General features: G+C 55.5%; 1 protein-coding gene and 1 pseudogene across 1 annotated transcript in view; one reads left to right on the top strand and one right to left on the bottom strand.

Moving 5' to 3' along the window:
* GABRA5 (gamma-aminobutyric acid type A receptor subunit alpha5) overlaps nucleotides 1-23,167 on the top strand; it is a 45,321-nt gene that overhangs the window by 14,087 nt on the left and 8,067 nt on the right. Inside the window, exons 6-8 of the mRNA XM_039853383.1 lie at nucleotides 9,714-9,727; nucleotides 11,155-11,214; nucleotides 14,940-15,022. Of these exons, the coding sequence (XP_039709317.1) occupies nucleotides 9,714-9,727; nucleotides 11,155-11,214; nucleotides 14,940-15,022 (157 nt within the window). The remainder of the gene's footprint in view (nucleotides 1-9,713; nucleotides 9,728-11,154; nucleotides 11,215-14,939; nucleotides 15,023-23,167) is intronic.
* Nucleotides 16,211-16,329, bottom strand: LOC120595369 (uncharacterized; annotated as a pseudogene).

The raw sequence follows: 23,167 nt of genomic DNA, 5'->3' as shown, positions 1-23,167 counted from the left end.
CTGTGTGTAGTGTGCATATGTACGTAATAAATGTGTACATGTAAGGTGCATCTGTCTTTGTCTTGTGTCGCGTGTGTAACGTGGGTATTATGCGTGTGCATGCGTGTGTGTGTATGCATGTCTGTGCATGTGTGCTCATATTATGCGTGCGTGTGTGTCGCATCTGTGTGTGCGCATACATGTGCTAATGTATGTGTGTGTGTGCGTGTGTGCATGCATGTGTGTCTCTCTGTGTCTGTGTGTGCATGTGCATGTCTTGTGCATGTGTGTGCGTGTATGTCTGTGTGTGTGCATACATGTGCGTGCATGTATTGCGTGTGCGTGTGTACAGTAATGCATACATGTGAGTGGCCAATGCATATCTGTGCATGTGTGTGCTCATGTGTGCCGTGCACATGTGTATGCTATGTGTGTGTGTGCATGTGTGTCTCTGTGTGTGTGTGTCTGTGTGTGTGTGTGTGTCTGTGTGTGTGTGTGTGTCTGTGTGTGTGTGTGTGTCTGTGTGTGTGTGTGCATGTGCGTGTGTGTGTGATTCCGTCTCAGCCCTCCAGCTGCAGGCCTGGGGACTCAGCTCCGTTCCCAGCTGCTGGCACAGGCGTCCTTTCCTCGGCTGGCCACAGGGGGGCAGCGCAGGCTCATTGTGCATGGTGCCCGCCTGGTGACTCCCAGTTAGGCCTCAGCCGAGAGCACTGAGCAAGTGGGCCGTGTGTGGTCACACACACAGCACCTGTTTGGACATCCTGCCCGTTCGGTGTCCCACCCAGTGGGACGAGGGCCAGCGGCGGGTGTCCCCATGGCTGCGGGGCATGGCGAGCTGATGACGGTTCCCTTCTCCTGTTGTCATGACCTCTGCAAAGTGGGAAGCTCCACCTGGAAGTCACGGTGTTGCTAGAGCGACGGCTGGAGTTTCACAGCTTGTGCACCTGCTGGTTCATCCTAGACGGCGAGATGCCGGCAGAGCTGCCAGGGACGCCGCTGAGGGCAGCCAGCGCCCTCACCCCCCCATGGGCAACCCCGTGGCTCCATTCAGCGCCTGGCGCCACCCCGCGGCCTCGTAAAGCCAGGGATGTTCCAGAACCCCCAAATTCCCCCGGAATGCCCCCCTAGGGAGATACTTAGGAATATGGGATCAGCTTTATGCACAGAGGTTTCTATTACGATCTTACTGATGACCCTGAGCAATGGAAGAAACATAAAAACTCTGTGCATTTTCAAATTGAACCATTTTTCAATTTATCAGACTCGGAACATAATTAAAAAGATGAAACACGAAAGCGTAGCACAAACTAGGGATCAGGTGATGCAGCTTTAACCTGGGACAAGCGTCTAGAAACATCGGAGAAAGTACCGTCACCCGCTTTTAAAAAGCAGCTCTGTAGAGATGGTTATACACGGATAGGATCTATTTATGTAACATTCCACTCCGCTCCAGAAGCCATCGAAGGCAGCATGCAAAGGCCCAGCTCAGAAGGACAGCGATGGAACTCTTTACACAGGTGACTCCAGAGAAATCCCTGGCCGTGGGGACCTCTGCTCGCCAGGCGCGTGGCTGAGGCCCTGGGCGCTCGCTCGGAGGCGGTGCGCAGTTTCAGGTCCCTTCTTTATAGGATCTCAGTGAAACGACCAGCTTCTCAGCAAAAGCAGAAAGAGGGGCAGCCGGGCCTCGTTGGGACACGGTTCTATTTTGCGGGGAGGGGACGCGAACAGCGTTCGGCCGACGCGCGTCAGGCGCACACTCCGCGTGCGGTGGTGATGAGTCCTCGGTCGTTTCACTCACACGTCTCAGAGTCCGCTTTGGTGGCGTGTGCGTGCGTGTGCGTGCGTGTGCATGCGTGCGTGTGAGTGAGTGTGCGTGTGCGTGTGTGCATGTGCGTGTGTGTGTGATTCCCTCTCAGCCCTCCAGCTGCAGGCCTGGGGACTCTGCTCCCTTGGCAGCCGCTGGCACAGGCGTCTTTCCCTTGTCTGGCCACAGGGGGGCAGCACAGGCTCACTGTGCGTGGCGCCCGCGTGGTGACCCCGAGTTAGGCCTGAGCCGAGAGCACTGGGCAGGTGGGCCGTGTGTGGATGTGTGCGTTACACATGTGCGGTCGGCGGGCGATCTGCTTGAGACACATCACACATACGTAGCGAGGGGTCTTTCTAGGACCTGGTGTGCCTAAGCGTGTTCCCGTACAGAAGCTGCTACGTGTGTTTCTACGTCGCATCTTTGTCGGTATCTGTATCAAGTCTTTATCTGCATCTATGTTCACATCATATCTGTGTCACACCTGTATCTGCATCTATATCTACACGTATGTCATGTCTCTATCTGCATAGCAACATCATATCTGTCTGTATCTGTATCTATAATTATCTCTAAGTATTTGTCACACCAGGATCTGGTTAAAAAACGACACCAACAGATATATTGGCTAAACCTCATCATTTTTTCACATACCAGTCATTTGAATGACAGGACTCAAAACATGATTTAAAACATTTGTGAAACAGGAAAATCACCAGGCACGAAATTGCGGTGGTGGTAACGGCAGCTCCGTGAGAATCGGCGTCAGTGATTCGGCGTGCACCCTCACATGCGTTCGCGGGTGGGCACACGGGCGCGCTGCACACGCGTGTGGGGGGCAGTCTCATCCTCCGACGGCTGCTTCGTAAGGAGCTTTATCATCCAAACCACACGGAAAACCCTTTTCCCCGCCATCCGACCTCGCTGAACTCGGCGACCCCTCGGGTTCCACCGGGTGGCTGTGCTGTCATTACAGAGCCTCTCACAGAAGGGATGTCACAGCCATCCCTTTTCCTCTGTGACAGACAAGGTTGTCATGGGAGCACGTAAATACGTCCTTAGGGTAAATTCCAGGAGTTGGCCCGGAGAGGAGGTTTCCGCACGGTCGTCCTCCTGGAAAGCTCTGTGGCCATCCCACCCCCACTGCCGGGGGGGCTGGGGACGGTGTCTGGTCCTCCCGCCCCGACACCTGATGCACGAGAACGGAAGTGACGCCTCAGCCTGTTCTGCTGCGTGACCCGCGATCAGCCGCGGATCTGTCGGCTGAAAACGTGCTGATGACATTGGGTTTCTTCCTCCCCCCTGGACTGTGAGTCTCCCAAGAGCACATGTCCCTGGCTCAAACGAACGGCCTTAGTTCTGATGCGGGACGTGGAACCGGCTCGCGGGTGGCAGGTGGCCCCGTCCCTGCCTCCCCCTCCTTCCCTGCACACCCACGGCCCTCACTGGAAACCCCGCACTCACTGGAAACGCACACTTCTCCAAGACGTCTTCCTGAAGGCTCCTGCTCCCTGTCCCCTGCCGTCACCGGGCTCAGCGCCGGGTCCCCTTTGCTCCGCAGCGCCCCCGAGTGAGTGATCCTGGCTTTGGCGCTCACCACAGTGCATTTGATTGATCTCCTGGGTGAACTGCGCATCCGCGGATCTGCGGAGACGGACTGTGAGCCTTGCTCAGACGGTGTCACCGCCACGCCAGGCTCCTGGGCGCGTGGCCTGGAGGACCTAACTGCCCCTCTGTGGTGGAATGAACACTCGCGGGACGAAGGAGGCAGCCTTTTCTGGCTCCAGGCCACCTCCTTCCTCAGGCCCCAGCTGGAGGGACTTCACGAACGTTCTCAAAACTCAGGTTTCTGTGCTGATCTGCCCATTGTTTTCAAAATCGCCACGGCCTTTTTTCTGGGCCAGGTGCTTTAGAAATACAGAAACTCGCCCAACCCTGGCCACACCAAGGCGTTAGCACCACTGTCATCCCCGTCGACACCTGGGGCCACCAAAGCAGGTGAGGATGAACACATGGAGTCACACGTCCACACAGCCAAACGCCACGCACGCCTGTCTACGCTCGTTCCATTTTTCTAATTGGTGGGGAGTGGCCGCAGCGTCGGGCACAGATATAGGACGGTGTGTCATCACAGACAGTTCAGCTGGAATTCTGGCCCAGCCCGAGAGAAGCAGACACATGTCCTAGGGTCGTATTTCCACTGGTCATGGCTGTCCACGTGGCACAGGGCCCAGCAGTAGCCAGCTGCTTCCTGCTGTGACATGTGAAGAAGGGGTGACGGACACAGGAGTCCTCTGACGTCAACGAAATCTTAAAATAGTTTGGTATTTTGCAAAATGACTATACTGTGGCATCAGCTAATACCTCCGTCGCGTCATAATTACCACTTCCTTTTCGTGGTGAGACCGTTTTCGATTGAACGTCTGGAAGGTCTCAGATGCTTTCAAGTACATCATATAGTATTATTAACCATAACCGCTGTGCCGTACTTAGAGCCCTGGAACTCATTCGTCTGAGTAATTTCTCCCCATTTCCTCAACGCCCCACCCCCGTCCCTGGTGCTCTGTTTCCTTTTTAATAATTTGTATTTTTCAGTTAGAGTCGACATATAATACATTAGTTTCAGGTGACATAGCGATGAGACGTATAACTTGTGAAGTGATCGCCCTGATAAATCTGGCCCCCGTCGGACACCACACAGGAATCGCGGTGTCAGTGGCCGCTTTCCCTGGGCTGCGCCTCACGTCCCTGGGAGGGTTTCGTAACTTCTGGTTCTCACCTCTCTATCTCTTGTTCACTCACCCTTCCGACGCCCCTCCCACCTGGCAACCATCGAAATGTTTAGTGGCTACTAGTGGCTACTAGTTTGTTTCTGTTTTATTTTTCATTGATTTCATTTCTTAGATTACACATATAAGTGAGATCGTGTGGTATTTGTCTTCATCTGACTTATTTCACTCAGTGTAATACCTTCTAGGTCCATCCACGTTGGTGCAGATGGCAAGATTTCATTCTTTTTTATGGCTGAGTAATATTCCAGTGTATATATGTACCGCTTCCAGGGGTGTCCCTGGTGTGGGCTGCGCGTGCCCTCCTGTTGTAGTTGAGCTTTGGTTGCTGTTGGCACGTCGGTGGGAGGGACTGACCCTCGGGCCGATGGTCGTGAGGACTGGCCGTGACTGTGAGCTGCTGTGCAGGGCGGATCCTGCGGAGCAGATTTGCTATAGCTGCGCTCTGGTGCCTGCCCAGTCTGCCTTTTGGGGGTGTCGTTTGTGGAGGTGGTTGGGTGAGGCTCTGGTGTGGTCTGAAGCTGGCTGCCAGCTATGTGGGTTCTGGAGGCTTTGTGGGGCCAAGGTCAGCTGCTGCCTGTGCCTGCCTAGGGCCACCTGGTCTGAGCTACAGAGTGATCTGCACATGGTTGCCACTTGTGCCGGGCTTGGAGGCACCTGGGAGAGGCTAAGATGCGAACCGAGGCCTCTGCCGCTAGTGCCGGGCTGGGGGCTGCTCAGCGAGAGGTGCGGGGCCCGCGGAGGCCAGATGCTGCTTGTCTGGGGTTTGTGGGCCTTTCAGAGATTTTAGGAAAGTTCGCAACATGAGCCAAGACACACCATTTCCACGGAAAAGCCACTGGAGGCGGCTTGGGGGCCCACACGTGGGAGGGGCGGGGCCTCGGAGTCATGTGGGCGGGGCGAGCGCATCGGCCAGGCTGAGGGACACTCAGTATGGTGCCGGCTGCCGTGCAGGCTGGGTGGGAGGAGGGCCCAACGGAGTGACAGTGGCCTCTGCCAGCACTTCTGTCCCAGAGAAGCTGCCCCTCCAGCCCTCGCCCTGAAGCAGACATCTCGGTCCCTCCCCGAGTGTCCCTGCGCCTGTCGAGCTGCGTCCCCAGCGCTGGAATCGGAGCGAGAGCGTCCGTCAGCGCTGAGTCCACGCGGGCCCTTGCAGAGGGCGCCCAGCACTCCGGCTGCCGTCTGTATCACTCGGCCACCATCCCTGCTGATTTTCACGGCAGAGGTTGTGGGAACGCCTGTCTCCGACACTGGCACCCTAGGCTAGGAGCCTGGTGTGGGGCCGGGACCCCTCGCTCCTCCGGGGGGACCTCTGCAGCTGAGACTTCCCTCCTGATGCTCAGCCACCTCACGTGGGTGTGAGAGCAGCTCGTTCTGTGTCTCTGCCCTCCTGCCAGTCTCGAGGTGGCCTCTTCCGCGTGTCTCCAGTTGTAGGATTCTGTTCCATAGATCTCGGGTGGTCCTCAGTGACGGTTCTATGGTTTAGCTATGGTGCTGAGGTGGTTGTGGGGGGAGGTGGCACCATGGTCACCAGCTCCGCCATCTTCTACTCTTTATGTGTATCAGTTCAGCTTTTTAAGATTCCACATGTAAGTGCTATCACATGGCATTTGTCTTTCTCTGTCTGACTTATGTTATGTAGCATAATGCCTTCCAGTCTCATCCATCCTGTCACAAATGGGAAGCTCTCTTTCTTGTGGCTGAGTAACAGTCTGGCGTATGTATGTACCATGTCTTCCCTATCCATCCACCCACTGGTGGCCACTTAGTGTGTTTTTGTATGTTGTGAATAACGGTGCAGTGAACATGGGGAGTGCAGACAGCTCTTTGAGATATTGATTTTGGTTTTGTCGGATAACGACCCAAACGTGGAATTGCCGGGTCGTTAGCTCTATTTGTAATTTTTCGAGGTGCCCTCCACACTGCTTTCCACAGCGTACGAGGCTCCCCTTTGTCCACATCCTCACCGACACTTGTCTGCTGATTACTGATGACGGCCGTTCTGACAGGTGTGGGATGACATCCCACTGTGCTTTCGATTTGCATTTCCCCGATGCTTAGTGACATCGAGCACCTTGTCAGGTACCTGTTGACCATTTTGTCTTCTTTGGAAAAATGTCTTTTCAGTTTCTCTGCCTGTTTTTAAATTGGATCATTTCTTTTTTGCTCCTGAGTTGCATGAGTTCTTTATAGGTTTTGGAAAATAACCCCTTATCAGATATATGATTTGCAAATATTTTTCTCTCATTCCGCTGCTTACCTTTTAGTTTTAATAATTGTTTCTTTTGATGTGCACAAGCACTTTACTTTGATGTAGTCCCATTTATTAATTTTTCTCTTATTGCAAATCTAAATAAAAACGTTGCCAAGATCAAAGTCAAGGAGCTTTTCCCCTTTGTTTTTTCTAGAGTTTAATGGTCAGGCCTATGTTCGAGTCTTTGATCTATTTCGAGTTAATTTTTGTGAGCAGTACAAGATAGAGAGCCAATTTCATTCTTATCATGCAATTTTACAGTTTTCCCAACATTGTTTATTGGAGAGACTGTCTTTTTCCTAATCAGTATTCTTGGTTCCTCTGTCAAATATTAATTGACTGTATTGAGTCAGTACCATGCTGCTTTGATTACTGTAGCGTCGTGGTGTATTTGCTATCTGGAAATGCGATGCCTCCAGCTTTGTTCTTTTTTTATCGTGATTTCTTTGGCTCTTTCGGGGTCTTTTGTGGTTCCAAACAAAGTATAGGATTGTTTTGGTTTTGGTGCTATTGTAAATGATATCGTTTTCTTTCTTTTTCGGGATATTTTGGTTTTAGTGCATAAAAATGCAACTGATTTCCGTATGCTTTGTATCCTGCAGCTTTACTGAATTTACTGATTAGTTCTAACAGGTGCTGGTGGCGTCTTTAGGATATTCTATATATAAGATCATATCATCTGAAAAGAAAGACGATTTTACTTCTTTCTTCCTGATGTGGATGCCTTTTCTCCCTCGCCTGATTTCTCTGGCTATGACATCCAGTACTTATCTTATTCCTCACCTTACAGCAAAAGCCTTCAACCTTTCACTGTTGATTATGATGTTAGCGCTGGTCTTTTCATATATCGTCATTATTAAGTTGAAATATGTTCCTTTTATATCCAATTCGTTAAGCGTTTTTATCTTAAAAGGATTTATTTTTTTTCATGAAAGGGTGTTATTTTTATCATGAAAGAATGAATGCATTTTCTGCATCTATATGACCATGTGATTTTTACCTTTTATTCTATTTATGTAGTGTATCATATTTATTGATTTGTGATGATGAATTATACTGTCATCCTGGACTAAATCCCACTTGATCGCGGTGCACGATTCTTTCAATATGCTGTTGAATTTCATTTTCTAATATTGTTATAAACTCTCGTATCTAAATTTAACAGGGATATTGGTCTGTAGTTAGTTTATTTTCTAAGAGTATCCTTATCTGTTGCTGGCCTCATATAACGGGTTCGAGAGTTCTGTCTCTTCAGTTTTTTGCAAGAGTTTCAGAATTAGTGTTACTTCTTTTAATGCGTGGTACATTTTACTGGCGAAACCTAGACTTTTCTCTGTTGGGAGTTTTATTATTACTACTAAATTTATTAGGGTCACATGGCTAATGACATTATATAAATTTCAGGTGTACAAAATTATAGTGCGACATCTGGATCCTCAATCATGTGCTCGCTGCCCCAAGTCTAGTCCCATCTGTCACCCTATATTTGACCCTCTTTATCCTGTTCATTACCCACCCGCTCCCTTCCCCCCTGTAACCACCATCTGTTGTCTGTGTCTGTGAGTTTGTTTTTTGAATTGGGAGGTTTTCGATTACCAGTTCCATCTCCTTACTCGTTCTTCGTCTGTTCAGATTTTCTGTTTCTTCCCGATCCAGTCTTCGTAGCTTGTGTGTTTCATGGAATCTGTGCATTTCTTCTAGGTCCTCCAATTTGTTGGCAGATGGTAGTCGTCTCTAATGATCCAGTATCTTTTGTCATAAAGTCTCCTCTTTCATTTCTGATTTTACTTATTTGAGGCCTCTCTCTCTCTCTCTCTCTCTCTCTCTCTCGCTCTCGCTCTCTCTCACTCTAGTGAAAGGTTTGCCATTTTTTAAATCTTTTTCAAAAAACAGCTTAGTTTCATTAATCTCATCTATTGTTTTCCTGGTCTCTCTTTTTAAATGTCCTTTTCTGTTCTTCTGCTAACGGTGGGTTTAGTTCGTTCCTCTTTTTATAATTCCCCGAACTGTAACATTAGGGTGCTTCTTCGAGGTTCTTCTTTCTTTACTCTGGGTGTCGATCTATAAACCTTCCTCTTACGGCTGCTCTCGCAGCGTCTCAAACTTTTTTCGAATGTCCCACTTGCATTTTCGCTTGTTTCAATACATTTTCGATTTCCCTTTTGATTATTTCTGTAACCCATTTGTCGTTCAAGAGTGTGTTGTGTCATTTCTCCATATTTGTGAATTTTCCAGCTCTCTCTCTTTTTCTCGATCGATAGCTTCATGCCGCGGCGGTCAGAAAAGACGCCATGATTTCAATCTTAAGTTTGCTAAGACTTTCGCGTCTTGTATGATCTATTCTGGAGAATGTACGTGTGTACATTCTGCTACGCTAGGGTGGGATGTTTCGTGTACGTCCGTTAGGGCTATTTGTGCGGTTATAGTCCAAGCTTTTCTTATTCGTTTTCTGTCTGGATGATCTATATGTCGTTGAAAGTGGGGCATTGAAGTCCCCTGTGCTTACTGTATTATCTAGGTCTCCCTTAGCTCTGCTAGTATTTCCTTGATATATTTAAGTGATCTGATATTGGATGCGTAAATATTTAGGATTGTTATAGCTTTTCGATAAATTGATTCTTTTATTATTATGTGGTGATGACCTTTGTCTCCTGGTTTAAAGTCCCCTTTCGTCTGTTATAGGTCTAGCCGCCCTCATCTCTTGGTCTCCATTTGCTTGGAATGTGTTTTTCTGTCTTTTCTTTCTGACCCTTTGTCCTTAAAGTTAGCACATGTCCCGTACGGGCCGCACAGAACCGGGTCTTGTTTTCCTGTCCATCACTCACTGTGTCTCTGGAGTGGATGTTCAACCCATTTACATTTACATCGAGTAATTACGATAGGGAAGAAATCACTCCTGCGGTGGCAGCCGGAGCCGGCGGTGTGCAGGTGCCTGTGCAGGGCGCACACGAAGCAGTTGAGGCCAGGACGAGCGGCCAGGGCAGGGGCCGACTGCGGCCTCGCCGGAAGCTGCAGGGGCCCTGGATGTCTGCGCGCCGGTGGATCATGACACGGTGCCGGCAGTGGAGACGACGGTGGGGCCGAGCTGGGCACAGCTGCAGCCGCGGGTCCGAGGTTTGCACCTGTGCCGCACAGAGGCCTGGGCCGACTGCTGCTGTGGGCTCTGGGCCCTGGCGGAGCACGGGGACACGGAGGGACTCGGGAAGCTGGCGTCAGTGAAATACTCGTGGGCCCAAAGCCGGACGCACCTGCGGGATTTCCGTGAGGGCGCGCTGGCCTCCGGTTCCTTCGGCGGCATTAGCTGCTGATTTTGTCCACACAGCAGGTCACCGTGGACCTCTGTCGCTCGTGGCGCGTGGCTGCGGGTCTCTGTGTCCCTTCTGTGCTCCCGGCCGTCACTGTATGACTCGGGTTGGCTGTGACCGAAGCTCTTACTTTCCTGGGGAGGGGAGCTGTTTTCAGCGGGCGCTCCCTCCCGGCTCCGAGCGGTGCCACCACGGGGGCAGGACAGGCCGGTGTCCCCCTTCCGTCCCTGCGCGTGATGCGCAGGCTTTCCTTCTGCTGCGTGGCTGAAGTTTCTTAAGCGGACTCTGGAGCTGTCTCAGTATCGCTCTTCGTTGGGGACAGAGGCTGGGGTCTCCTACCCTGTGATGATGTCTCTCCCCTACAATCTCTTAATAATGGTGATTTAAAAAAAAAAATTCTAAAAGTATGAGGGATGCGATAGACTATAAACGTGGGAATAGACATCCAAAAATAAAATAATCGGCGCTGCTAATCTAATTGTTATTATCGAACTTACTTTTTTCCCCAATAGAATTTTTTTCCCACAATGCCTCTGGCGATATTAGTAAGGTCGATAAACACTGTTAAGTATAAACGTAGAAGATGCCGTTTCCCGCTGGCGTCAGATGCAGAGGAGAAAAGGGACGTGGCAGAGAGTCATGAGAGGTGGTTCGGGCTGGGGGACGGGCCAGGAGAGGCTTCCCCGGGTCACCTGTCACCACGATTCTTCTGAACCCTTGTCCTCCTGAAGGCGGGACAAGCAATGTGCCTGGGACGCCAACCTTGCTGTGACACAGGCCGGTGTGCGTCCCCTCTGCAGGAGGCGGCGTCTCTCGGCGTCTCGGGCCCCCTCTGCCACATCCGATGGTCCCCGTGGCCTGCTCCTCGAGTCAGCAGAGCCCCGGTGAGATGACGCAGGCACAGCTCCTGGGCCCACACCGCGTGGGTGGCGCCTCGGCCTCAGGGGTGCTCCGTGCGCACCCCCGTGACAACACGCCGCCTCACAGCCTCACCCCGGGCCCCCCCACGGCCCTGCCCACCAGGAACGTGTCATCCCCTCTCGTTAGGAAGGACGCTGACACCTGTCACGTGTACCCCTGGAGGTGGCAGGTGCTGTCCCACAGGGAGGCTTGACGTGTATTTTGCCACATTTAGTAGACGACCGAACTGAGACTTGTTTTTTTTTTTTAAATCTCTGTTGTGATTTACTATTTGTAATTTAAAAGTATATTGTTTGATCTGCACACGGTGTGAAATCTTCCATGTTCCTTCCGTCACCGATTTCCAGTTTCATTCCGTCGCAGTCAAAGGAGATGCTTTGGCAGATCTCGGTGTTTTTAAGTTTACTGAGTCTTGTTTTGTGACTGAGCAGATAGTCTGCCCCGGACGGCCTTCCACGCGCCCACGGAGGGGCTCAGTGCGGTTTAAATGTCCGGTTTTCTTGTCACGATGTGGTCTAGTTTTATTAACCATTATTGAAAGTGAGACATGGACGTCTCCAGCTAGAGCCGGAGCACTGTCTGGATTTCTCTGAGTTCTGTCGGTTTTTGACCCTGTATGTTTTCGAGGTTCCGCTCTGAGGTTCACGTATCATTCCATATATTCTTAATAGGCGGAGCCTTTTGTCACTTTTCCGTTTGGATGGAGTGACTTTTCTCACCCTTCAAATTTCAACCCGTTTCTTTTTCCGAAACTAAAACGAGGCCCTCGCAGGCAGTGTACAGTCAGTTCGTGTTTCTTTATCGATTCTGCCTCGTAAGTGAAGCGTTTTTTTCCATTCATAGTTGACGAAATGACTGACGAGGAAGGACGTGGCCTTTTTGCTATTTGCTTTCTTTTTTTTGTGAGTATTTAAAAAGAACCTGGGAAGTTATGGGCCGCCCTACATCCTTGCGAGTCTCTGTGTGGCCGCGCTGACCCGGCAGCTCGGGACGTGACCGTGTGGGGACAGGGTCTCCGAGGAGGTGGCTCCACTCGCCTTCTGTGTGTCTTGTGTCCTTCAGTCTTTCCGTCTTTGCCTCCTCTGCGTCTGACTTGTTTCTAGTTCCATTTCAAAGCCCATCTTATTCCTTCTGCATGTTTTTCAGTCATTTTCTTAATGGTTCCTCTGGGGACTGAAACGAACATCTAAATTTACGACAGTCTAGTTCGAGCTGATACCAATTTAGCATCAACAGTGTATAAAATCTTTGTTTCTGTACATACGTGTTCCTCTTACGCCGTAATCGTCACAAAGGCTCACGGGACGAAAAAACTGTCGTGACCGAGGCAGGCACGTGCCTTAACCTCGGGGGCTTCGTTTCCGTCTGGAAAGTGAGGTTTCGGGTCGGTGGCCGGCGGCTGCCATGCGCTGTCACAGTCCGTGTTCCGTGGAGAGCTTTGGTCTCGGTCCTGTGGGAAGGGGCTGGTTGTCCCTCGGGCACCCTGCGAATGGACAGCCCCTCATCTAGAGATATTTTTTGAGTATTCTAAACACATGGGCCATTTTGGAAACGTTTTTAAAGCGACCGGAAATGTAAACGTCGCTTCCTGGGGTTTGTGTGGATCGTGATTCCGTCCTTAGAGAAGAGACAGTGTTACAGGTAGGTGTTTTCAGTGTTTCAAATCCTAATTCTACGAAGTCTGTTAAAACGGGAACAACGTGCGAAGCTCTAATCGTAGCATTTATCGAGATGGTAATTGTAGAATCGCTGTATTTTTTATGTTTTTACCGGGATCACCTTTTCTTTAAATGAGCCTTTAGATCCACCTAACTCCGGTCCCCCGCTCTGCACACTCCCTGGCCACCTGCCGACAGTGGACGCCTCGCGGGGCGTCCCCGGCCAGGGCGGTGGTTCCAGAGGGAGCCGCCCTCGGGCCAGATGGCCGGAATAAAGCAGACGCGACGCGCTCTGCTCCGTAAGAGCTGAGACCACCAGGTCGGGAAGGGCGGCTTGCGGTCCCTGTGTGGACACACGCCGGTGGCCACGCAGGGAAGGAAAGGAGGAGCCAGGGCCACCCGAAGCCCCGCTGCCCCCCTCACTGCTCCCACTGACCGAGCCGGGGTCCCCCAAACACCGACCTCCACCCTCTGCCAGCAGGGACGCTGTCCCCGTCGGAGGATCCTCCCCGAGCCCTGCACGTCCGCGTGGCCACGGCTTGTGTGCACGTCCGTGCGCTGTCCCCGGCCTCACTGCCCTGTGTGCTTCTTCGCTCCCCCCGGAAACTGCTTCCTGGGGAACCCTAGGCTTGGCCGAGCTCACAGCGGTGTTTCCTCTGGGACAGACTTGTCCGCTTAAGCCCTCGGTCCCGTTATCGGCTCCCCGGAGCATCCCTCCAGTTTGCTGACGGCCAGACAAGGGGATACTGCTTTCCCGCGCATTGCGCGCATGCCCGCCTCGCAGGCTCATTCCCTCAGTTCTGAAAAGGAAATATTCCCGTTCCTTATCCATTTTGTAGTCTGCGATGATAGTTTTTGTATATCGTTTATGCCTGCGAAGGTATACCGAAAACTATTTATCATGTGGAATAATTTAAAAGCCCGTAGCTAATCGCTTGGATGCGCACACGCGTGCGCCTAGGTGGTCATCTGTAAGGCGCACGCACCTGCACGCTGAACCGAATGTTCCACCTCTGGAGTCCTGGTCCCGCAGAGACCGGAACGTGGGAAACGCCCCTGCGCTAATGCAGGGCATGCAGAAGGCGGAGTCTTACATGCCACAGACAAAAAGAAGACGCGTCGACGGGTAGAAAAAATCTGGACGAAAAGAAATCCGGGCACATAGGCAAGATCCGCACTCCACGGGGCAGGAAGGGACAAACGCTGCTGACGTCACCGCGAATTCCCTGTCCAAATACAGAATCGCGTGCTTAAGGGCGGACACTTTATAACCCGACCTCTTTTTGCGTGACCTCCCTTTGTTTTAGATAATGGCGTAAGAAGCAGAAGATGACCTCGCTAGTGAGATTTAGTCACTGCTCGCTTAGGAGAGTCGACAGAGAGAGAGCAGCAGCACAGGGTGACAACGTCGGAGGGGCACCGAGCCCACGGCCACGTGGGGGCCGCGCCATCCCCCGGGCGAGAGGGGCAAGGCCACCGGCTCTAGTCACGGCCACGACTTGATAACGGGCTCTCGTCCTCGTCCCGGGCCCTTCGTGGCGGTGACCCTCTCCCCTGTGAGAGCCACAGCCTCCTCGTGCCGTTGCCATGAGACGCGTTCGTGCAGCTTAAAGCACGGAGGACAGACGTGGCGGCCGTCATCGCCATCGCCGTTTCGGTCGTTGGGGACGGCGGTGAGGGACGGTGGCATTAGCGTTTGGAGGACCAGACTTGCATTAAAAGCGATAACCAGGCTGTGCCAAAAGATTGCCATCGAAACACAGCTCTGCTCCTCCGCAGGCTTGTGACAGGGCGACGGCAGCCAGCTTCTGCTCACAGTTGGGACTACACGTTCCTTCCGTATTTAGGTCTGTTCGGGCTGAGAAACTCTTTTAGAAAATACATATATTTCCAGCCCTGTCAGGAGGCAGGATTTTCTATTACTCTGGCTAAGGGATGGGAAGCGGAGTCAATTCCCCCTGATGGCGTCTCCAATCGCTTTGCAGGCGGCGCTGTGTGCGCAGACAGGCCCGGGGCGCAGAGGGGGTTTCGTCGAAGCCTCGTTTCTAAGTGACACCCATCTACGGCGCCAACGTATGCCACTGGGTGGGAAGGTCTGGGCAATTCCGTGGAAGACGGCGACGAAAATAATAAGTGAGAGACTTCGGGTGGCTTTGTGGGACGTCGCGGCTGCCCAGCGGGTCACCGGGGTTCGCGTGTCGCTTAACGGTCTTCGTCTCTCCCTTACAGGCTGACCATCTCCGCAGAGTGCCCCATGCAGCTGGAGGACTTCCCCATGGACGCCCACGCCTGCCCCCTGAAATTCGGCAGCTGTAAGTCACTTCCACAAGTCGGAGCCACACCGTGGGGGTCGTGTCCACCGTCGCGCAGAGGCGTCTGGGCCCCGCGTGGGCTGCGGTCTGCTCGAGGAGGCTGGGGAGTGGCGTGGGGCGCACGCGCCTTCATCCGTGCCGGCCGGTCCCCCGGCCGGGTCCCTGGGAGCCTGCGAGCAGAGGCACCCGCCCCCGAGCAGGAGCTCCTGGGCAGGTGTCCCCCCGACGTTCTCCTGGCACTCACTCCCTATTTTCACCTCTCACATTGCAAGTCACCTCCCGCAGGGGACCAGCCTTTCACACCCGGTTTCCGGGACCCAGTCGATCACTTTTCTCCCCTCGTAGTCACTGCCGTGTTAATTCGCTTCTTCCAGAACGTTCCCTAAGAACAGCAATGTTGTTGCGTTCGCTCGCCGCGTGCCCATGGTTTCCCTGCTCCGTGCCATCAATTGTCTGTCCCTTAGTCGGTACCTCTCGGTCACACTTCCGGAGCGACACGATGATTAAAGCTGGGAAAGCGGATCCCTCCCAGGGGGTCTCTTCCGGATCGTTTCAACGTGCCCAGTTCATTTGCTTCCCGCGTACATGTTAGGGGCGTCGTGTCTACACCTATGTGCACGTCGCTGGGCTTTTCACAGGCATCGGGCTGACCCTGTGTCCGGACTCGGCGGGAGCCTGGCCCCGGCCCCGGCCCCGGCCCCGGCGCGGGTCAGCCTGTTCCTCCGCGGGACGTGCCGCCGCTCTCGCCTTAAGGTCACTGGCTCCTCTGTGATGTCCAACCTGCCGTTGACCTCGCACGGTCATTTCTCTCGTGTCTTATATTTGCCAGTTTTAGAAATTCTACTTGGTTCTTTCGGTTTCAATGTCTCAGCTAAGATTTACTCTTAGTTTTTTTTTTTGACAACTTTTTGATTACAAATCAATACATTTTTTCCTTTATGCCCTTTCTCAAGGCCACAATAGCTGCTCTTAAACCCTCGCAGGCGGAAACCAGGGCCTGACTCCTTTTGGGGTCATTTTGTATCGATCTTGTTTACTGTTGGGCATGGGACATTTTTTCCTGTTTCTTTTACATTTAATAATTTTGAATTCTTTCCTGGCTATTTCTGTTTTACGTTGCTGAGACCGTGGCTTCTGTTAAAGTAGGGCGTTATTTATTTATTTTATTTTACTTATTATTATTATTTACGCTTACGGCACCCGGTCTTCCTAGGTGGTCTCCCATCCAAGTACTAACCAGGCCCGACCCTGCTTAGCTTCCGAGATGCGAGGGGATCGGGCGTGTTCGGGGCGGCGTGGCCGGAGACCATGGGCCGTGGCTCCACTGGGGCGCGAACCCAGGACCTTCTGCGTGGGAAGCAGGCGTGCTGACCGCTACCCTGTGGAACCACGTAGTGGTTTTTATTTATTTATTTACTTGCTTGTTTGTTTGTTTGTTTGTTTAGCCAGTTAACTGGACTGAAGAGAAACCTGAAGCTCTGTCCCTCTGCGGTGGGCAGGCGCCGGAACGGCAGGCGGCTCCCTAGCCCGCGTCGGGCTGGTGGGGCCGATCGCCCCGCGTGCGCGATTCAGGGCGAGTTAGACACCGGGCACAGCTGACGCACGTCCGGCCCCGTCGGACTCGAGGCCCCTTCTCTGTGGCATTTCCGCCCCAGGGGGTTCCACCTCCTTTCCCGGCTGAGTGACCTTGAGCTCCGGGTGCTTTGTTTGGGTTCTTCGAGCCTGTGAGGTGGCGGGGCCTGTCTGAGCGTTGGCCACCTCACAGCTCTGAGTCAGCTTTGGAAGTGACGGTCCCTTTCTTCCGGCCCCCCCAAGTCTCTGCCTGCATTGGCTCATGCCCCAGTGCATTCGGGGAGCTATTTTTCAGGCGGTGTCCAGAGTTCACGGTGGTCACCCGGTGACGGCCACCCACCCACGGCCCACAAGGGTCTCCTCTAGACTCCGAGAGCTTCCTTTTGTGTCACATCTATCGTTCCAAAGAGATGTTTGGAATTATGACAAATACGTTTGCGTGGCAAGGCCAGAGTTAGGGCGGATGCAAACAGTCCATCTTTTTTTTTCAAAGTACAATCTTCAAATGCCATGAAGAGAGAAAACACATACATTCGGGGAAGATGGTACAATGAAAAAGCGACTCTGGCCAGCGGGACTTAAGCCACTCGCTGCCGTGGACCGGCTGTGCTGGTCGGCGCTTCCGGACAAAACCTTCAGAAGCCCCCCGAGGCGTCTCATTTGGGGATCGCGGGTTCAGGTCCCTGAGGGAAAATGAATCGTTCTTGTCCCCAAGAAGAAAATGAGCCGTAAAACTGAAAACTGCGCCTCGCTTCGTGCATGGAGATTGTGCTGTTGATTTGACCGAAGACAAAACACTGACGGCGAGCTCGCCACTGTTCTCACGGTCAGTTGAACAAGTTCAGGTCAAGGTCATTCAGATTCGATAGCAATGGCCGCAGGGCAGGCAGCGGAAAAGAAAATGTGACCCTCAGTCCTCCACTGAACTGTCTCCCGTGCAACAGCCCGGCAACTGCAGTTCAAACAGTTATCGAATTCAGAGCTAAAATACACACCTGATGGGGTCTCGTCACCTAGACAGTCAATCGAACCAGAACAGGTCAATCAGTGTAAAAGGCAGGTGCGCAGTAAGGCAGGTGTGTGTGTGTCTTCAGATTTGAACTCTTAGGCCAAAAGTCTTTCCACCTGCCTCATATTCTAAAGGTTGGTTTGGCTTCGATGTTGATCGTGTCTTTACATTGGCCGTTGACATCGTTACTATGCCATACAAAGCAGTTAGCAGGATTTTCTTCATAGATCATGTTTGTTTACAGTTGACCAAGACCTAGAAAACCACACAGACTTCACCTTACCTCAGCGTACGTGGTTTCAGCTCAGCCATAATAATTCTGAGAGAAGGGATGTTATTCAATTAAGAGTTTTTCTTCCTTGTCTTTTTTCTTTTTTTTTTTTTTTTTTTTTTTGGATTTCCTAAAAATAGCTTCCTGGCCAAGTAGTTCAGTTATACCACGGGCATCGGAGCGTGCAGAGGCTAAATGTGAAAGTATAATGAGTTTCGAATTATCCAATCCACCAGCTCCCTGCTATTAGGAGAGAAAGGAATGCAAATAAGTATCATTATTCTAATGAGCCACATGCGCTGGCTTCTGTGCTGCATAACTGAATTAACAGACATTTCTGTTATTGCTGTCTCTACCCCCGAGGATTCAAGCGAATGTTGAAATTAGCCCTTGCATGTGCCGCTCCCGTCTGTAAGGAAACTCCTTCAAGATGGCTCGCATTTGGGAAGGCAAAGCGAGACTGTTTAGAAAAGAAAACGTAGCTTCTTTTTGTTCGTGATGCGTTAACTAAGTCACGAGGCGACATCTGGGTTCGGGAACGTGTACCCCAAGTTAGACATGGCCGCATCCTTGCTACGTGGAATTTCGGGAAATCGGGATCGACGTCACGCAGTAGGTTGCACATGTGTTCCGACACGTTGGCTCTGACGCTGCCACCCCACGGTCGCGGCCTCAGGCCCGGGGCTCGGTGCGCCCGCCGTGGTACGTCTGCGAGGGTTTACAGACACGCCGGAGCATATCCGCTGTGTCCGCGCGTGGCCGTGTTGCTGTGGCGCGTGGCCGTGTTGCTGTGGCGCGTGGCTGTGTTGCTGTGGCGCTGCGGGTCGTGTGTTAGTGTGGCGCGGGCCATGTTACCGTGGCGCTGCGGGTCGCGGTTGCTGTGGCGGTGGCTATGCGTTACCGTGGCTGCGGTCGTAGTTGCTGTATGCAGGCTATGTTACTGTGGCGCTGCGGGTCAGGTTGCTGTGGCGCTGCGGGTCGCGTTGCTGTGGCGCAGGCCATGTTCCTGTGGCCTGGTGGTCGCGGTTCCCGCAGGCGCAGGTCGCGGTTACTGCGGCTGCGGGTCTCGTTACCGGCGCAGTCGTTGCTGGTGGCCGCGAAATAATGTGGCTGCGGGTCGCGGTTACTGCATGCCGCGGCCCCGTTACCGTGGCGCAGCGGTCGCGGTTTTGCTGTGGCGCGTGGGCACATTAGTTACCCTCGACTGCTGTTCAGCAGGCAGGCGGGGCGTGTTGCGTGTCTTGCGGGGCGCACAGAGGACACAGACGGCCCACGGCGCTGTGCCCCTCGGAAGTCGGTGGATGCGTGGGTCATCGGGCCTTGTGCCCTCGTGCAGCTGGAAGTCCCTGGAACTCACGGACGGCGACGGTACGTTGAGCTGAGCCTGGAAGGAGGCACAGCAGGAATGAGGACGCAGGACAGACGGCCGGCGTCAGCTGGGGACGGCGACGAGCCCGGCTTGGCAGAGGGGCCGGGACGGCATCGCGAGCCGGTGGGCAGGGCCTTCCCCGCGGAGGGTCCCGCTGGCGGGCAGAGCTCACGCTGTCCGGTGCGGGGGACATACGAGCCGAGAGCCGGGCGGTGGCTCGACGTGGCAGGTGGCTCCGCGGATCGCAGAGGGGCACGAGGCCAACGCGGCATCACAATTTTAAGACCCGGCGACTCGGGAAATACTATTTTCCGTGAGGAAATTGGAAGTAACTGGAGGCAGCTGCGGGTTCGAAGGCCGACCGGCTCGCCCGTCTGTGCGGGGCACGGAGGGCGTCTTCGAACCCCGCCGGCCGCTCGCCCTGGTCCTCTCCACGAGGGCCGGGCCTTTCCGGCCGGGAGGGTGACAGTCCCCTGCTCTCCCTGTGGATTTGGTCCCGCATAAGCCCACGGATGCGGTGGGCGTGGTCCGTTCGTCCCTGCTCCCTGCCTCAGCCCGGTCAGGGCAGTGACCCCCGCACGACTTTGCAGACGGGGCCGTGGGCGAGGAGGCGGCGGAGCCCGGTGACGCGGTCTCCCCCGCTGGGTGGACAGTGGGGATGTGGGGTGTCCGGCTGCAGCGACCGAGGACGCGTCCGCGCGCGTTCGTACTGTGCGAAGTTCCTACCTGAGGTTGCGCAGCCGGTGAGTCCGCTGACCGGTGCTTCGGCTCGGGAGACGGAGCCTCAGGCGGGCGGGGACCTGCGGGACGTCGCGCGGGGCCGCGTGTGAGACCCTCCGAGGCTGCCGCTTGTGCAGCTGGCGACTGGTTTGCGGAGAGAGGGGAAGGGCTGGGGACACGGGCATCGGAGAACTCGGGTCCAGTTGCCCAGGACGTGCCAACCTGCGCTTCCAGCATCGTGGGCCGCGAACGCAGAGTGACATGCGTCCCGGCCGGTCCGGGGCAGCCCCCGCTGTCCCCGCAGCCTCGGGTCGGGCTCCCCGTGGTCCCGCAGGGGGACGTGCTTGTGACGGGCAGGGTGGGAGCAGACTGAGGAGGAACAGCTGTTCCTACGGCCACGTTCGATGCCGAGCAGAGCCCCTCCCCAGCCTGTGGCTGTGTCTCTCACGGCCACTGCTTCCGAAGCGCCCGCTGCGTGTCGGGCACACGCTCGGCGCCCGGCGTTGACCCCCCATCCTCGCCGCGCCCCCGGGATGTGGGGTGACGCCCCCAGTCTGCAGGTGGGGGGCGAGGTGGGATTCGGGCACCGAGCGCGCTCAGCGTCAGGCGGGACTCGCCGGCCGGAGTTAGGTGCTGGTGGCACCTCCTGCTCAGGATTCACAGGGCGGGAGGTGCCAGCCCAGGGGACGGGGCGTCTCGGGAGGCGGTGGCCGCACCCGAGGCCGTTATGACAGCACCGCAGACCTTCCTGCCCCGCGGGACGCGAGGACAGCGGCCCGGAGCTTTCGGTCCTGACGAGGCGAACCTGACCGCCTGGCCCACTGCGGTCCCTGGCGCTGGGACCGACACCACCACGCGGCCACCGAAGGACGAACGCGGCGTCGCTAAGCGCCGAGCGCACGCACACGCGTGGCGTCTGTTCCCGCCTGAGCTCGATGAGCAGGACGCGGCGACGTCGAAGCCACACGCCAAGGCCACGGCCCCCGCGTTCTCGCTGTTAACTACACGCTGCCAGCGTCGCGTTGGCCGGTGGCTATGCTCAGGGGCAGCTAAAGGCGGACGGCGCCCGTTACCAGCTCCCACCGTGGGCGACGTTGGTGGCTCCGAGGGACTGGTGTGGCCGCAGTTACGTATCAGGTCCTTGTTGTGAGTCGAGTGTTGTTATCTACACCCCAACCCTGGAGATGCTCGGAAGACCCAGGCCCCGGTGACGCCTGCCACACAGACACGCGGCCCTGGACGTCACGCCACCGAGCCCCAGGAAAGCCACCGCAACTGGGCCACCCCCAGGACTACCGTGCACAGTGACACGGGCGCCGCGCTCAGTAGGGCAGCAGGTGGGGTCTGCACCCCCAAGGCCCGGCCAACCTCCACGCCCACCTGTGATGCCCTCCTGCGTCCTTTCCTGCAGGCCCGGAGGGGACCCTGCACCCCAGACCTCTGTCCCCACGCCCCAGGACGCTCTGTGCGTCCCAGACCTCTGTCCCCACGCCCCAGGAAGCTCCAGCCCCGGAGACCTCTCTGTCCCCACGCCCCAGGAAGCTCTGTGTAAAGGTCCCAGACCTCTGTCCCCTCACTTCCAGGAAGCTTCCAGCAGCACTTCGTCCCACGCTCCAGAAGGCTCTGTGCATCCCAAGGCACTCCCCGCCCTCCAGCCCCGAGCAGACTTGGCACCGAGTATGGAGGCTGCTCTCCAGGAAGCGAGGGCATCGCTTCCTGTGCTCCAGGCTCAGACTCACACCCGTGTCCCCAGATCTGGCTGCAGTCAGCAAGGCCCAGTGCCCGGAGGTCTGGGCCTTCCTCATGAGCTTTGGGCCTCCATCCGACACGTGCTCCAAGGGCTGCAGGGGCTATTGGGGGGTCTCAGCCGACACCCGCGATGTCCCCAACCAGACATGACAGCAGCTGGCCACAGTGGCGAGCATCAGCACCCCACCTGATCACCCCAAGCTGCATGCCCCCTGGGAAGGATGGGGGTGACCACAGACACACGTGCCGGGAGAGCCCAGTGCTGCCGGGTGAGGCGCACACTCCCGTGTCCCCTGGAACGCAGACAGGTGCCCCGGTGCGTTGCTGGGGACAAAGACAGCACTCGGCACCCGCACCGTGAGCTCCGTGGTGTCACCGGCGCCGGGACGGGCTGGCTCCGCCTTAGTAACAAGCCGGTAAATGCCGGAATCACGCCCCCAACCCCGCAGGCGCCCCCGTGGCCTTCGCTCGGGGGCGGGGCTGCTGCTGGTGGCGGCCCCCCAGGGACCGAGCCCACATCGAGCCTGGACCGGAGCCCGTGTGGCCACACGGCCACCTGCTCCTCCCGGGCACCACAGTCACCCCGCCCCAGGCCAGGCCGACCCCGCCGACAGCACGCGGGACCCCGAGTCGGGCCTCCCCGGACACCCCGCTTGCGACCGGGCCACTTCCGTCTTCATCATGCCCAGCTCACCCCGCCGGGCCCCGGGCTGCTGCCTGTCCCTTCCCCGTCCACCCATCCCTGTGTCCTGCCGCAGCCTTGACAAGGTGTCGCACACCTAGCGGTTTATAACGTGTTTATTAGCAAACTGCTCAGGGCCGCTGAGTCTCAGGATGTGCAAACCGTTACTTTCCGCAGCTGAAACTTAGACGACGTTGTGTGTCACTTACGGCCCCCTCACCCCGAAGCTGGGGGAGGCGAAATGATGCAGAGGCCCGCGCCCCAGTTCCAGAGGTGCCGCCCGCTCCGCTCCTGGGGTCACTGTCACCTCCCCCACGCCGCTTGGCTCACGGGCCCTTCCTCCCCCGGCGAGGCCGGCAGGGCTGGTGGCGTCCGTGTCCCTGAGCTGCGTCTCTCCGCCTCCCCCTGGCGGAGTCCTGCGTTTTGAGGCTCAAGCGATTACGCCGAGCCGCGGGGATAATCCGGGATCATCTGTTGGCTCTGAGGCCCGGGCCCTAATTCCACCTGCGCAGTGCCGTGGCACGTGACGTCCACAGGCAGTGACACTCACAGCGTGACACCGGGGACGAAGGCCGGGTCACCACGCCACGTCCCCAGCAGGACCGCGTGGGACAGCAGGACGGGGGCCGTCGCCAAGTGGGGCCCTTGCAGTAGGGGGCGCGGTCAGGGGCCGCCCGGCTGCCGCACACATTCGTCACCGTGCAGCCTGCGTCACGGCAGCAGGAGCCCTGGGAAGCGGGTGGTCACCGCCCCATCGTCCAGGGGGGGACACT

This window comes from Pteropus medius, unplaced genomic scaffold (genome assembly GCF_902729225.1).
Source record: "Pteropus medius unplaced genomic scaffold, Ma_sr-lr_union100, whole genome shotgun sequence".
In the NCBI taxonomy this organism is placed as follows: Eukaryota; Metazoa; Chordata; class Mammalia; order Chiroptera; family Pteropodidae; genus Pteropus; species Pteropus medius.
This window is presented reverse-complemented; position numbering and strand designations above follow the sequence as displayed.